Raw genomic sequence first — 16,551 nt, 5'->3', positions numbered from 1 at the left:
GCAGAATAAGGCGGCCTTTGAAAGACAAGTAACTGAGTAAGGAAGGAGGGAATAGGAGAACGAAAGACTTGAAATCTGTGTTATAGATCAGGCAGTCCTGGTTAGTATTTTTGAGGAAGGAATAAGAGAGGTATATATCAGAGCCATGGATAAGTATTACGGATTTATTTACTCTATGTAAGTTTTTATTTTTGAGTCACTTAACTAAGGGGAATATGAACGAAATCCTTTATGGTGCCTTATTTTGATGCCATATTCCATCAGAAGGAACTGGTATCATTAGAAGAACAATTCTGTGATGCCATAGCTGGGATGTATGTAATAATAACTTAAATCTACTGTTTCCTCCAGGATCCTCACCATATCCTCATTTTATGGTTAAAATAATTTGACTCTGAATGACTCGTTGATGTTCACATAGCTTTGTGGCAGCATCTGAAATAGAAGCTAATTCTTGAACTTGTGGAACATTCTCCCTTAGCCGCCAGTCACCACCAACACAGAGTTTGTTTTGATAGCTGTCTTCTGGTGAAGAGTATTCCTTGCACTTCAGTACGATCACTAAGGAATCACTGACCATGCCAGGAGAATCCCGGAGTTGAGAGCATAGTCTGCTAGAAACTCATACCTCTCCAAAATGAATCCCTGACTTTTCCATTCTTGGTTGAAATCCTTATTGATTTTTTTCATTTTGGTGGTTATCTAAATCTGCCAGCCATCCACCTGCCCTGTCAGATTCCTTTGAATAGTGCCTCTTTTTCTCCCCTGGCTAAACAAAGGAAAGATTCAGTTATTTATTTTTTCCTTCAAATGGAAATCTTGGCAGATTTTTAGAGGTGTGATCAAAGGGGGTGGTTATAGGAGAAGGACAGATGAAGAGTTGAGAAATACTGTTGAGGTAGATGTAAGAAGTTTTTGAGTTCGAGTAAAAAAAAATTTTTTTTTGTTAACATGTCAGGACTAGATTGCAAGTCTGTTTTTGCTTATCGTTATAAAAATGCAGTAGGATTTGAAAAACATTCAATATGGGCTATTACTTTATTGAAACAAAACCTTTTCTGTCTCTCTGTCTCTCTTTGGAATTTATATTCTGACTTTTTTTTTTTTTTTTGGTCCTTTTTCTGATTTAGTCTTTGTGTGTGTGTGCTTGTGTGTGTGTGTGTTCATGTACTTCCAACTAGCACTTTCCGAACACTTTTTCTTTAACTGACTATATAGATATTTGAATGGCTATATAACGTATTACTTTCATTGCTGCATTTATTGAATAGAATGTTGTATCCCCTGTTTGAAATTTATTTTTTATTTTTTGGTGAAATTTTAATTTTAATTTTTATTTTTTGGCCACCCCGCACAGCATGCGGGATATTAGTTCCCTGACCAGGGATCAAACACGCGCCCCCTGCTGTGGAAGCGCAGTCTTAACCACTGGACCGCCAGGGAAGTCCCATCCTGTTTGCAGTTTAGTAGAATGTTGGAAAAGATAAAAATCTAGAAAAAAATTCCTTTTTTATATAAGTGGGTTCCATATTTTTCATCCTGTTGGTCAGTGGCTCATAGTAAAAGAGTTTCCCCACTTTTGGCATGAATGTTAGTATAACTTTCAGTCTAAGCTTCTAGAACAATAAATATATATATAAAACAATAAACATATATATATATAAAACACAGTATTGTTTCTATAGAATAATAACTGTTGGCCTATAGTTTTCAACTGACAGATTAACAAATTTCATATTTACAAATGACTCCCACATTTAAAAATATTGAGACCCCTTCCTTCATTTACAGTCTGTAAATAGTATATTAAACTTCTTTACTCAGTCTGAAGGCTTCATGATAAAGTTTTGGTTATATGTGGTCATAGTAAAGTTTGAGTTTTGAAGCCGACCTCAAATAGGAACTTAGAAATAAATATCAAGACCAAAGAAAAAAGGGGGGGAAAGTTGGGGTCTGTCAATACAATTGAGACTATTTCTGAGCCCCCTCCACCCCCGTGGCTTGTTACATAAGGGTGTGCTTGTATACGTGCATGTGAATGCATGTATTACACAGTTAACGAAATGGTCGTGAGCAGGGAGTTTTATTTTTGAGTTAGGAAAGTGACACAAGTACTGATGGATGGAATTTACCATCCCTACCTACCACAGCAAGCCACAGGGTTAGCCCACATTTAAAGTAGCAGATCAACTCAGTTTCTGGGTTTTAGCTAGCGTTTTCTGTGGAAATATTTTCACGGAGGAAATGAATGAAAAAGTGGGATTCACTGAACAGAAATATACTTACGTTCAACTTAGAGTGCCTCTGTTTAGGATTATAACATAACTAATACTGAGAATAAATGTTATTAGCATTTTTACAATCAGTTGTCTTTGCATGTATGTTTTAAATGATAATCTAATTTTGCCGTACGTAGTCTAGTCTCCTGTTTGTGATTATAGATTGGCTTGGTTGTCTTATAAAGTAGCTATCTATCTGTGAGATACACAAATAAATATCCATAAAGGTCTGTCTCTTATTTTTTATAAATGCTGATTATTTTCCCATTACATAAATAAATCCTTTAGGCCTGCATGATGTATCATACTCTAGGAAATATCATAGAGCACACATTTTATATACTTCATCAACCGGAATAGAAGTATTCAAAACCAAATTTAAGATCGACAGTATACCAGTTGTTATTATATGCCTTTTTATTGAAAGGAACTCCCTAATTTAATTGTTTTACTTTCTGTTTCAGATTTTTTTGTTGTGTCTCTGATTATTTTGTATGTTTTCATATTATTCATCATGTTGCATCCAGTCGCCTCTATTGACCAGATTCTTCAGGTAAGGCTTAAGCACATCAATTATTACTGATTGTCTGAGGAGTAATAGGATCTGGGATAGCAGTGGTAAATAAGACAGTAGTGGAAAATGACACATTAGTATCACATAGCCAAATGAGACTTCTGGATGATTGCTAGGGCTTAAGATCTATCCGCCTCCTCTGCTCTTATGTTACTGGGGAAAGAAACTAAACTGTCTTTGTTTCTTTTTTCCAGGATCTCTTCTTTCCTAATTTTCGAAGATCCTGTTATATTAACCCAAAGGGAACATAATTAAAACAGCAGCAGCCTTTATTGACTCTACCTGATATTTTTCTTTCCTGTTTCTTCAGTCTTTGCTTCTAGTTCCATTTCCCTTTGTCCACAAGCAAATTAAATGTCCCTTGGTCTTTAAAAATAAAAGAACATTGATTCCATTATTTGACCCGACCCTCACCAACCTCCTTCTTGAGTAGTCTGCAGGCGCTGCCTCATCACCTGCTCTCCATTGAGTTCTTTATTCTCGTTCTCATTAAAAACCTTATGAAAGATGGAATACTTGTTTTATACAAACGAATATGCATACACGTGTAAGTTGTTAATCATAATAGCAATAAAATAATACCTAGGAGTCCAACATGTTACCTAAAAAAAAGGTAGCATTACCAACACCAGTAAGGCTCTGTTGTGCACCTTTCTCCAAACACCCAGAAGGAACCACTACCTCATTGTCTTACTTTTCACTATACCATATATGTATGAAGTCTTAAAAGATAGTTTTGCTTACTTTGGAACTTTATGAAAATGGTATCTGGTAATTGCTGTTTTACTGTGACTTGCTTTTTCCCAAAAGCCTTACTATGATGCTGCATGCATTTCATTTTCATTCTGTATAGTATTCCGTTATAGGAATATACCATAATTCAATTCTCAGTTCTCCACTGGTAAATAACTGCATTGTTTATAAACTTTTCCTGAATTAATGGTCCTGATGTAAACATTCTTATACACGTCTCAGTGTAAGGGATTGAGTAACATCAAAGAGTTCATCCCAAGTACAAGCAGCAAGGGGTGGTACAATGCTGTTGAGAATTTAAAACCAGCAATAAAGCCCACTAAACGTCCATATCCTAGAAATATCACCTTGTCATGGGAATTCTAAACAATGTCAGTGGTAAAATACTCCTTCCATTACCACCCGCCCTACCTTGGCATACCACTAGGGCAAACGGTCTTCTGGTGTGTTCTAGTATAAGTTTGAGCATGTCCTCTTTAGCTTTCTGAGGTTCCAGTTGTTTTCCAAAGCGATTACACCAATTTATACTTCCATCAGTGTATGAGATCTTTTGTTCCACATCTTTGCCAATGTTTGTCTAGTGGGTATAAAGTGTGATACGACTTTGTAAGTGATTTTGGATAGGACCCCTAATCCCCACCTCACATTGTTCATCATGATCTTTTTGGCTGTTCCTGAGCTTTTCTTCCTCCGTATACATTTTAAGTTTAAGTTTATACCAGGGTAAGCCCTCTTGGAATTTTTATTAGAATTACACTGGGTTTATCAAAAATTTGAGGGGGAGAATATCTCTATTTCTTCAGAATATCTTTCTCCCTAAAGGTTTTTTTTTTTTTTTAAAGAAAATGTTGGGTGGTAGGAGTGTATTTATTTATTTATTTATTTTTGCTGTGTTGGGTCTTCATTTCTGTGCGAGGGCTTTCTCTAGTGACTTAAGGGGGCCACTCTTGGGCTTCCCTGGTGGCGCAGTGGTTGGGAGTCCGCCTGCCGATGCAGGGGGCACGGGTTCGTGTCCCGGTTTGGGAAGATCCCGCATTCCGTGGAGTGGCTGGGCCCGTGAGCCATGGCCGCTGAGCCTGCGCGTCTGGAGCCTGTGCTCCGCAACGGGAGAGGCCACAACACTGAGAGGCCTGCGTACCGCAAAAAAAAAAAGGGGGGGGGCACTCTTAATTGCGGTGCGCGGGCCTCTCACTATCGCGGCCTCTCTTGTTGCGGAGCACAGGCTCCAGGCGCGCACGTTCAGTAGTTGTGGCTCACGGGCCTAGTTGCTCCGCGGCATGAGGGATCCTCCCAGACCAGGGCTCGAACCCGTGTCCCCTGCATTAGCAGGCAGATTCTCAACCACTGTGCCACCAGGGAAGCCCTCCCTAAAGGTTTTTACACAAGTTTTTGTTAGATTTATTCCCGTAGTATTATGGTTTTTGTTCCTCTGATAAGTATCTGTTTAAAATTGCATTTTATAGTCCTTTTATGCTGGTGGAAACAGTGCAGTTATTTTGGATATTCATCTTGTATCCATCAGCCTTGTCAAACTTTATTCTTAAAATTTTTAGATTCTCTAGGATTTTGTTTTAGACACTTATCTATAAATAGTGACTTTTTTTGTTTCTCACATTTCAGTCCTTACGCCTTCTATGTGTTTTTCATGTCTGTTAACCACACGAATGTTGGTGTGATAGTGATGTACTTGTCCTGTTCCTGACTCTACAGGGAGTGTTCCTAGTATTTCACCACTGGATATATTGTGGGCTGTAGGTTTCTGGTATATACTCTTTATTGGGTTGAGGAAGCTTATTTCTGTGGTGTTGTTAACATAAATAGACGTTTAATTTTATCTAATGCTTCTTCTACAGCTGTTGAAATGATCACATAGTGTTTCTTCCAGGAGAATGTGGTGAATTACAGTTGACTGATATTCAAATGTTGAACCAGCACCACATTCCTAGAATAAATCCAACTTGGTCATGATGCATTCTTTTTTATATCTGCTGGATTTGGTTGACTATGATTTTGTTTAGGATTTTTGCTTGTGGTTGCATGAGTGAGATCAAACTTAGTTTTCTTTTCTTGATGTTATTGACAGGTTTGGGTTTCAAGCTTATAAGCACTTTATGGATGAGCATTCCATTTCATGGACTTTTCCATATTTTAACTAATCCCTTTGATGGATATTTAGGTTGTTTCCACTGTTTTGCTATTATAAACAATGCTGTATTTGCAGATTCTTGCACACTTTGTTAAGAAGGACAAATGCATATTTAGAGGTTAATGTCAGAAGTAGAATTGCTTGGCCAAAGGGTATCTAGAATTTGAATTTTTATAAATACTATGTTATTGAACTTTGAAAAGGTTGACAGTTTATAGTCTTACCAACAGTGTATGAGCATCTCTTTCCCCACACGCTTCATTCAGGGATTTAGATAAGCACTTTAGGCAAAAGAAGAAATATAACACATTTATATAATATTTCTCTCTCACCACATGCCTTCTGCTTCACAGCGAAATTATTTTTTGAAAGAATGCTACATGCAACTCACCTCTCACACGCTCATCAACTAATCTAATCTGGCTACTACCCCTGCCAGTCTACTGAAACTGCCCTTGCCAGGGCAATTAACAACCTTCTTGTTAAGTCCAGTGGATTTGTACCCCTGATGTGTGTGTGGGGTTTTTTTCCCCTCAGTCTTACTTGTCTCCTCAGCAGTATTTGACAGGTTAGCCATGCCATCATTCTTGAGACATTCTCCCTGGAAGTTTATCATGCTTTGCTTTCTTCTGACCTTTTCCTACTTCTTCTGTGACTCCTCATTCTCCATTGTGGTTCCAAACCCTGTGCCTGTGTCTTAAATGTTAGTGCTCCACACATTTGTGTTCTTATCCCTTGTCTTACTCTATCCATTCAGGTGACCTCATCCTTAATTGTGGCTTCCCCTGTAGTTGCCATCTATGTGTTGAAAACTCCTGACTTTATACCCTTAGCCTCGTCTCACAACTGAGCTTTAACCTGAATGTCTACTAACATACTGAACATTATATGCGTGGTTCACCCATCAGTTTTCTCAGTCAACATTTAAACAACTAAGCTCATCATGTTCTCCCTCAACCCTGCTTCGACTCTGTTTCTTGATACGACCATTTATCCAAGGCTTCTGTGTGTGTGTATACTTGTCTTTTCCTTCTCTTTTCATGGCCAGTCTGGTCCTAGATTTTCTCAGGTTTCTTATTCTGTATCCCTGTCTCTCTCCAATCCCATCTGCCACCTAAAAGGAAACTATTGTTTCCTACTCAAAACACTTCTGACCCCAGATGTGTGGGGTTGTTTCACACCAGCCAGTTCTCTGGACACCAACTGGGTGTCTTGCAGTTCAGTTTTAACACTACCTGGAGCGAGCACAGACCCTGCGAGTTAAGGGCGTGGTCCCACAAGATTGCCCCCGCTCCAGGCACCAGAAGCAAGTCACAGAATGTCACCTGTACTTCTTCTGACCAACCAACTATAAGTCAGGGTTCCCACAACCCTCATCTCAGCTTTGGTAATTTGCTGTAACAGCTCACAGAGCTCAGTGAAACCCTTAACGTTTATTGGTTTATTATAAAGAATATAATAAAGGTACAGGATAACAGCCAGATGAAGAGGTACATAAGCCAAGGTCTGGAAGGGTCCCAAGCGCAGGAGCTTCTGTCATATTCCATTGGGATGCTTCACCCTCCCAGCTCACGGATGTGTTGACCAACCCAGAGGCTTTCCAAACTCTGTAGTTTAGGGATTTTTTTTTAAATGGAGATTTCATCATACAGGCATGATCAATTATTCACTTGATCTTTAGCCCCTCCCCTCTCCCTGGTCTTTCTGATGACCAGCCCACATCCTGAAGCCCATGAAGAGTAGCCTTATTAGAACGAAAACATTCCTGATACCCAGGAAATTCCAGGGGATTTAGAAGCTCTGTTTAAGATGTTCCTATCTCTCCCACCACTCAGGAAATTGAGTTTAAAGAGCCCTGTGTCAGGAGCCAGGGACAGAGACCAGATATATTTATTTCTCATTATGTCTGCCACCACTGTAGTTCAGGCTACCATTGTCTCTTGCCTGGATCAGTATAGCAGTCTCCACCCCTCAAATCCTTGCTGAGTCGTAAGTGTCTTTCTAAAACATTTCGTGCCACTCCTCAGCGCTTGACACAGGTACTAGTGTGTACCTAAGTACTCAGTAAATATTTGCTGACTAAAGAGATGAATGCATGGATGAGATTTTTTTTTCCCTCTTCTTCTCCTCTTTTTTTTTTAGGCCTTAGAAATTAATCACAGGTTTTAAAGTGAAAACTTCCTTCTTAAATTGATCTGCACAGTTCTTTTTATGAATTTGTCTTTAAACAGTGTAGAGTTTTGAGTAGTACTTCATTATTGGATCAGTATCTACTTCATTGTTTAAAGATAGGACTTTATTTTTTAAATAGAGACTTGTTAGAAATTCATGATCTAGTAGAGCATGGGCTTTTGAGTTTGAATTGGATTTGTCTCTAAGTTCGATCACTTTAATGTATCTTCTAAACCTTGAGTTACTTCACTTTGGGTTTTATCATCTGAAAAGTGGTTATAGTATCTACCTTGTGGCATTGTTGAGGATTGAGTAGATAATGTATGTGAAAGTGTTTGGTATATAATAGGAATTAAATAAATTTGGAAATTACGATATAATGCTATAATATCAACTACATACTATATTAACATAATTTTTGTCTTACAGATAGTGTGTGTACCATATCAGTGGCGTGTAACTATGCTCATCATTGTTCTTGTCAATGCCTTTGTTTCAATCGTGGTAGAGGTAAGCACTTTACATAATTAAGTGGCTGCCTTGCTGCTTTGCAATTCTTGGTGATTTAATGGTAATGGGGGAAATGGATAGGTAACATTATGGAAGCCCACAAAAACTTTCAGTGTCATTGCAGTTAAATTCATTTAGCCTTCTCTTCTCAACTTTTCCATGAGCTAATAATAGTCATATTAAGAGATAGGATGGACTTCCCTGATGGTCCAGTGGTTAGGACTCCTTGCCTTCACTTCCGAGGGCGTGGGTTCGATCCCTGATTGGGGAACTAAGATCCCTCATGCCATGCGACGTGGCCAAAAAAAAGAGAGAGAGATGATTTAGCTGCAGTCATAGATGGGAGAAAATAAGCAGTTATAAATCAAAAATTAGTGACTGAGAGAAAGGAGAGAAGATTGGTGCTCAGGTGGCCCATAAACTGGTAAACCAGTGGCCATGAAATCAGAGCACCACCCAAGTCCTGTGATGTACAGTAAAATCTCCCATTTAAGGGAGGAAAGGGAGGGGGCTCTCTCCATGAAGTATAGTAAATATTAATAATTAGAGAGTTTATTGAAATTGTAAAATAGTGACTATGATGAACTTACCCAATCTCAGCACTGATTGCTGGAACTTCTTCCTTGGTATTTACTTCTAAGTTTTCCTTAGAGGGAAGAGGTCTTAGGTACTCTTTGATCCATTTTATACTGTATAGTTATTCTCCTACTAGGATTCCTTTAGGTCAGCTGCTCTAAAAGGAGATAGTAAGTTCTCACTTGCTGCTTATTAATAAAATTTGGTCTGTTCTCAGAGCTACTATTATTCACTCTTACAGTAGCAGTATGTCAAATGAAGAAGGAGATACAGTTGTGATTTTTAAGGGTTTCATAGAGTAGGCTTTTGAATTAAAATTAGGTAATTTGTGGGAAACATGTATACTTTAGAGATAATGTCTGTAGACTTGTTAATTATGTTTAATTTGATATTTTTCTAAAAGATGATTTGGTATTTAAATTGGGGCCATAGTGGACAGCATGGTTATTATGGTACTGATCTTTTTAGGTTGCCCATTTTAATGTATTTTTGCTGTTTTATGCATGTCCAAGATACTGTACTTTAAAAGCTTTCCTTTTGCTATAGTATAAGTTCATCTTTTCACTCAAATGTTATTTAAGATAAAATCTTTTTATAAAACAATTTCTAGGGAATCCTTTCTTAATCTCCCTTAATTTATTCTTGCTTACTATCAAAAGAATTATTTTTCATCATATGCATATAGATACAGTTGTATATAGATATAAATAACTCAATTCACTGTTAAGAAAAATACTTCAGATTATAAGCATTATTTTAATATGGGAAAGACCTGAGGATTCCTATAAAAGCCATACTTTGTAGAAAATTTATCAAGAATTTTATGATGATTTATATTTGTTACAAAAGTCCTGTTGTTATTCTTTATCCTTTTGCAATATAAACTGAAATTCTCTATATGAAAACCAAGTCATGTTTTTCACAAATGTCTCAGCATTGTGTGAGCCTTTTTAAATGTATGCATTAATAAAGAATGACATAGTCATTTTTAATTCTTAACTCGCTGGACTATCTCTCAGAACTTCTTCCTTGACATGGTCCTTTGGAAAGTTGTGTTCAATCGAGACAAACAAGGAGAATATCGCTTCACCACCACACAGCCACCACAGGTTGGAAATCAGCCCTTACTCTCAATTCTTCACGTCAGTTGTGTACTCTGCATTGTGTAGGGTGGTATTCTGTTGTGTGTTGCTCAACCTTTTCCTCTTTGCCTGGCATTTCATTTTTTTGTAAGGAGTCCTAGAAGATTCATGGCAAACATTTGTTACAGTCTTTTTAGGACTTCAGAAATTTCATAAGTCTCTTTTCCATTCCAATCCTTATCTTCTCTGTGTGTGAAGGTCTTATTCTCAGTGGTAAATTTTTCCATTTCTGTCTGGCTTAAATTTTATGTTTCCAGTTTTTATGAGTCCCATTAGAGGCTAAATGAGATTCATGTAAATAAAGTTATGGAATCGGAATTATTTCTTCATGGATCAGAGTCCAAAGGTCAAAATTCTGAGGAATTATTCCTGATTTCTTTTCAGTTACTGTGCCTTAATTTTGGGTGGCTTTTTGGTTTTCCCCAGCATATGTCTCTCATCATTTAGAAACATTTTCAGAGAGATAGTGTTCATTTTTATACAAACCGTGGTTTAAGGATTTTTGACTTTCTTTGTGGTGAAAAGAAAAGAGAAGCAGATGAATAAAACCTATTTTTTGGTGTTAGGATGTTGAAATTCTAGATAGAAAGTATAGGTTAGTCTTGTTTTTTAAACCAGTACCATTGAATCACAGCTCTGAGCAGCTTTTTTGAGTACAGAGAACTTGACAGCATAAAGTTTCACTCCCTCATTATTGTGCCCATTGCTGTTTGTAGGTGGGCGATATACTTTATACACATGAGTTCTAAACCTTTCACTCACCCCAAGCCAGAAAGCAGCTTTCCGAATTCAAGAGGATTCCCTGGTGTGGGTCACTCACTTATTTTTAGCCTTCTTTTACCTGAGTAGCTATGTCCTGAGCTTTGCTTTGGTAATTCATCAGGCATGATGCCTGGTGTAGTAGTATCGCAGGATCACTTTATAAGTTCTATAGAGCACCATTTCCTTTTCTAATGCTTGATGATGAGTAAGGATAGTTTTGTAATAATGTGATAAATCTGGAATCTGCTTTAGTTTCTTTTTCTCAAAGCAGTGTAAGGCACAGTTGTCCCTAGTAAGTATGACCAGAGCTGTATTAGAGAGAGGCTCAAGTCCCTGAGCTACATCTCCTCTGTGTCTTGGTTACCTCACTACATTGCTTCAAAGGGTTAACTTTGGGTCCTATCATCAGTCCTCATATAAAATATTTGTACTGGCAAGGCCTTGGCCAAGGAAAACATTTCCATCGAGTTTTTAGCTTTTCCAAAGAGATCTCCGACTATTGATCTAAACAGGAAACGCAGGTTCTGAAGAGGAGCTGTACGCTAAGTCAAAAGTGGGTATCATAAAGCTCCTTTAAAACATTTGAATTGGAAAGCCTTCCTCACTTTTCAACCAAAATTAAATGGCAGAAAATTCTATCATTTGCTACATCTTTTTTCTAAAAATGTGTAAATAAGTATGTGTCCTCATTATTTTTAAGAGTTTGTGCCTCTCATGTGAAGTTGTACCTCTGAAGTGTTCTGGGGAGAGAGTGGTCTGAGCAGGGAGGCTCCCGCTGGCCCCATGTGTTTACCAGTTCTGAGCACCACTGAGTAGACAAGAAGTTTGGCCTTCAGTTTCTGGGGTCATGTTTTAAGAAAGCATTTTTTAAATCATTGGCTTCAGAAAAGAGAGTTCTTATAACCTCTTAGCACGGAATGCTGTGCTTTCATCTTCCAACATTTCCGTTTGTAGTTTGCTCTCACTGTTCATATTTGTGACCCTTGGAGAGCCCATCAGTTAGTCAGATTACTGTAAGGCTGTAGATCTCAATTAGGGGTAATCCCCCCATCCTCCCGGGGACACGTGGCAGTATCTGGAGACATTTTTGTTTGTCACAATTGGCGGGGGTGGTGGGGGTGAGGTTGCTACTAGCATGTGGTGGGTGGAGCCTGAAGATGCTGCTGAGTAAACATCCTACGGCAGCGCCCAAGACAAAGACTGTCTGGGCTAACATGTCAGCCGTGCCGAGGCTGGAAAACCCTGCCATACGGTGAAAAAGCAAGTAAAGATGAGAGTGACCTGCTACACCTAGGAGCCCATTCTGTGCTCTTTCCTACCAAGAGTCCCGTGAGGTCTTCTAAGATCGCAGCTCTCAACCTTCTCTGTTAATGTCGGGGGAAGAACGGCCATGTTTCTTCATTCCTTCCTTACCATATAAACCCAGAGACCATTGAGTAAGGTTCGAAGTTTCACAGCTAAAGACCCTGGACTAGGCTCCAGGTCTTAATGCAGTTGAGTTGTGAAGTCGAGAACCTCACCTAGAAATCTCTAGTAGCCATGTCCAAAATATCTGGTGATCTGCAAGGCAGCTATGTAATGCCTCCAGAATCCTTCCAATCTTAAGGTGTTTCTAACTTCGTTTTATACATAAAGAAACAGCATTCAGTCAACTTGCCATGGTTATGCAGCTTATGAGTGGCAGAGCTGGGAGTTGAAGCCAAGGTTTCTGATTTCAAGAGGAGTGTTTTTTCCACTGTGCCACACTGTCTCACATTATGAGGCCACAGAGATGCAAACTAATATAACAATCAAGTGACAAAATGGAGACAAAGAACAGCTACTGTTTTCAAAACCTACTTTTTATGGTAGACACTGTGAGGCATTTTGTATAAATTCTCTCTAGTTATTACAGCCACCTAAGAGGTTAGGGTAGAGAGACTGAAGATATCCCTGTCTTCACAGATGAGGAAACAGTGTTAGAACTGGAATTCAGGTTCAGTTTAATCTGGGCCCAGGACCATAATATTCCTATAACAGAAAGCCTCCATCTGTTCTTTAAAAACGAAATAAACCTTTAGGTGTCATTTTATTTAATAGTAGACATTTTAGATATTATGTTTATTTGGCCCACTGAACATACATACATACAGCTAACCTAATTTAGATACAGAAAGATTTTTATATAATAGTCATTTATTTCCCACAGTGGTTCTTTTTCTTATTAATGCACAGTGGCATCAGTAAATGTCCATTGAATCAAATTGAAAACAGGTTAAGTAAACCATTTGTAAATAATCAAAGTTAAAACTTTTATGTAACTAAGTATTTTTTTTTCTGTAATCTTTAGCAGCTCCAGATGTTAATACTTATTCTCTGACCAAAAAAAAAAAAAAGATTCTTGAGATGCAGTGATTTTCAAGTAAGGATATTCATCACAAATGCCTTGAGCTCCACCTTTGATCTACTGAATGAGAAGTCTTCAGTGGAGGGGCCTATCACCTGTGTTTTTCTGTACAGCTTTACCCGTGTTTGAGATCTGTGCTTCATATTCTCTTTCGAAGAAGCGTTTGTGCCTACCCTGTGTCTGGTAAACTGAGGCTGCTTAGTGGTAGATATGGAACTGGAGTCATACCGTCATGTATTTTGATAATGCCTGAGAATGTGTCCTGATTATGTTTCCCTTTTGGGGGAAAAATCCAGATGTTAGCTGTAGTCTTTATGCCACTTAGGATATTATTCGAGTTTATTTACATAGAATGCTCATTCTGATTGTGTTTGTCTTATATTCAGGATTGGTATGGAAGAAGACTTTTATGAAAACCACAGTACCATTACAACATTTTCCCCATAAGCATGTGTTTATATCTTACATACTGCCTATGAAAACATTTCCTAAAAGACACTGCTAGGAGTTAGCTGGCATTGGGGTTCTGGAATGAACAGCTTGGACTGGTCTAAGAAGCAGGAGAATTTTAGCTGTAGATCTTTTTGAAAGTTCTTTGTGTTTTTTCTGCTGGGCTGTGGTAGCCACTTTGCCTTCTCTGAGGGATACACTTGGTTATTTAACCAGTCCTTTCAGGAGCAAATCACAAGATCCAGTTGCTGGGGCTCCTGTGTTCTGCTTCAGAGACTTACCCTAGATGTTTGGCGAGGCCTTGGTGCTCATTCTAAGCCCCGTCATGCTTCATCTCTTCCCTCTCCTTGCACAGTGCTTGCCTTTGTCCTGTTGCCACTGTCTTTTCTCCCTTGAGTTAGTTCTATTCTAGCATGCCTGTAGCACCGTTTATTTTCTCTACCAGTGAATTATATTGTTTGAGGATGTCTGTGGTATGCTTGTGTTTGTAAATTAACAAGCCCGTGCTTGCTTATAGTGTATTTTTTGTGTATGCTGTTTGGGGAAGGTGAGGGTACAAGAACAAAATATGAGTCTAATTATAGTGGAGGGGGGAAGTATGAGGAACACTCATACTGTGTTCCTTGTGACTGAATTTATTTTTTAAATTATAACAAGTGTATGTTGCTTTTAATAGGGACATGAGGATTTTTTTTTAAAAGCATGCACATTAATGTGAAAAGAATACTATTCAATTGTGATTCTGTTTGCAGTAGATTTCATTTTAATTTTATTGCTTGCCTCATTTTCCACAGGTGGGGAAATGATGGATTTTATTATTTTTTGTTTGTTTGTGTGTGTGTGTATGTCTTACATTTGAATACACTTGGCTGTGACTTTCCTTAACTCAGCCTGTTTTGCATTGCTTTCAGCCCAACTGGCTCATCTGGACAGACAAGGCCTATATGTTTCTGCCTTTTTTTTTTTTTTAAGTCAGCATTCACCATTCGCCCTTTTCTGTGATCCTTTAACAGTGCTACTTGCTGTAAAATAAAAAGTGACGGCTTTCACATTGATTTAGGAACAATGAATTTTTTTCCCCTGCAATTAGATGGAAGAATTTAAACACCTCGGGGAAAAGATAGGTCCAGGTAGTGAACTGTTGCCTCAGATCAAACATTCAGGTTTGTCATGTGTACACCTATCCCGGAAAGGAATTATTTGTTATTTGGATCACCTGAAGGGTCCTATAACTAACCTCTTCTATATTCTAATGCTAAATGTTTTCTATGGGCTCCCTTTGAGGTGATGGTAATAACTCTCTTTTTAGCTATGACAGTAAAGAGGCTACTCGATGAATAATCCTCAAATCTGTATCCCCACTAACCCACCCCACCCCTAACTTAATACAGCTTACTTGTGACAAACCACAGTTTTTGCCTTTAAGTTCTTGGTAGTGGTGCAGCTTATACTGTTTTGTCGACAGAGTGAACTAGAAGGCCTTTAAAAGCACGTAGTTATTGTGTATCATGCTCTCTGCCGCATGCCCACCCCTAGTTTTGAAGAAGGAGAGAGTAATGGGTTCCTGTTCTGGTGGTTGTCTCAGTACGATGAGACCTACCAAGTCAAAGTATGAAGAAGTTTTGAAGAGGTTTCATTTTAAAGTATTTTTGCTATTCTCCATTGGCCAATTTAGAAACCTGTGTTTTAGGATCTGTGTTAGAGCAAATTTGCCTTTCTTGATCATGAAGATATTTTGAGAGTTAACATTAGAATACTTCCGGAATTTTGTGAGCTTACAGCTGACCCTTGAATAATGCCAGGGTTAGGGTTGCTGACCCTCCCCACAGCCAAGAATCTGCTATGATTTATATAATTTATAGGCCTTCTGTATACAGGGTTCCTCCATATCTGCAGATTCAACCAATTGTGGATCATGTAGCACTGTAGTATTTGCTAAAAAAATCCACATGTAAGTGAACCTGCACAGTTCAAACCCGGTGTTGCTCAAGGGTCATCTTTACTTCAGTTGAGCTTAGACCTGGTTGTAGCCTAGGTTATATGTTGATGGCAAAACAAAACCTGGGATTTAAATGTTGCTTTGTAGAAGAAACAGCCAAAATAGTTAAGAATTGACTGTTCTTCAGAGGTGAATATAACTACAGGTCTCAGTAGAGTCATTTAGTTTTATTTCACTTATTTCCGGTTCCAATTAAGACAAACTCTGAGGGCCTTTATTGGATTTACATTTTTGTACAATAACCAGGGACTCTGCTTTCTTGTTCTTCAAGAACTATTTATGTAAGATCACATCCAGTAAAAACACTGGGATTGATCCGAAGGAAGCCTGTGACACCAGAGCTTTTTATAATGAAATAATACTAAGAATTAGTACTTGCTGTATAGTCTTCTGTGTACCTCTTTCCAGTTGTGGGCCACCAAGGGGAAACCATCATTATAAAATAAAATTGTTTTTTATGTTAATGAGAATGTGGTTTTAAAAGAAGTGATTGACATTAAACATGATCTAAGTTCTGATTTTGACATAACAATATTTACATAATGCTTTGAAAGGTGATATTAACAGCAGCAGTGGTCTCTTTACACCGTTTTCTTTCAAAAATGATCAGGTGGTTAAGTTGCTAGAAGCAGTAGTACCAAAAGATAGTTCAGGATAGGATGATGGGTTTCATATTAAATATTAAAAACGTTTTCTCTGAATAGTTTGAAGTTATTCTTAATACATCAGATGTTTTATGTTATGGAATCACAGACTCCAGATTTACACGTTATTTTTAAAATGTATCTGCATACAGGAGGAA

The 16,551-nt window shown here is 38.1% G+C and overlaps 1 protein-coding gene across 6 annotated transcripts in view; it reads left to right on the top strand.

Moving 5' to 3' along the window:
* Positions 1-16,551, top strand: part of ATP13A3 (ATPase 13A3) — an 81,754-nt gene that overhangs the window by 61,460 nt on the left and 3,743 nt on the right. For 4 of the 6 annotated variants that reach the window (XM_081236076.1, XM_081236074.1, XM_081236075.1 and 1 more), the window contains 3 exons: positions 2,744-2,832; positions 8,354-8,434; positions 10,030-10,119. In XM_081236076.1, the coding sequence (XP_081092202.1) occupies positions 2,744-2,832; positions 8,354-8,434; positions 10,030-10,119 (260 nt within the window). The remainder of the gene's footprint in view (positions 1-2,743; positions 2,833-8,353; positions 8,435-10,029; positions 10,120-16,551) is intronic. The other 2 variants (XM_081236077.1, XM_081236073.1) reach the window with 1 other exon arrangement.

This window comes from Mesoplodon bidens (genome assembly GCF_964165515.1).
Source record: "Mesoplodon bidens genome assembly, chromosome: 5".
NCBI classification, from domain to species: domain Eukaryota; kingdom Metazoa; phylum Chordata; class Mammalia; order Artiodactyla; family Ziphiidae; genus Mesoplodon; species Mesoplodon bidens.
Note: the sequence above shows the minus strand (reverse complement) of the source record. Positions and strands in the feature narration are given on the sequence as shown.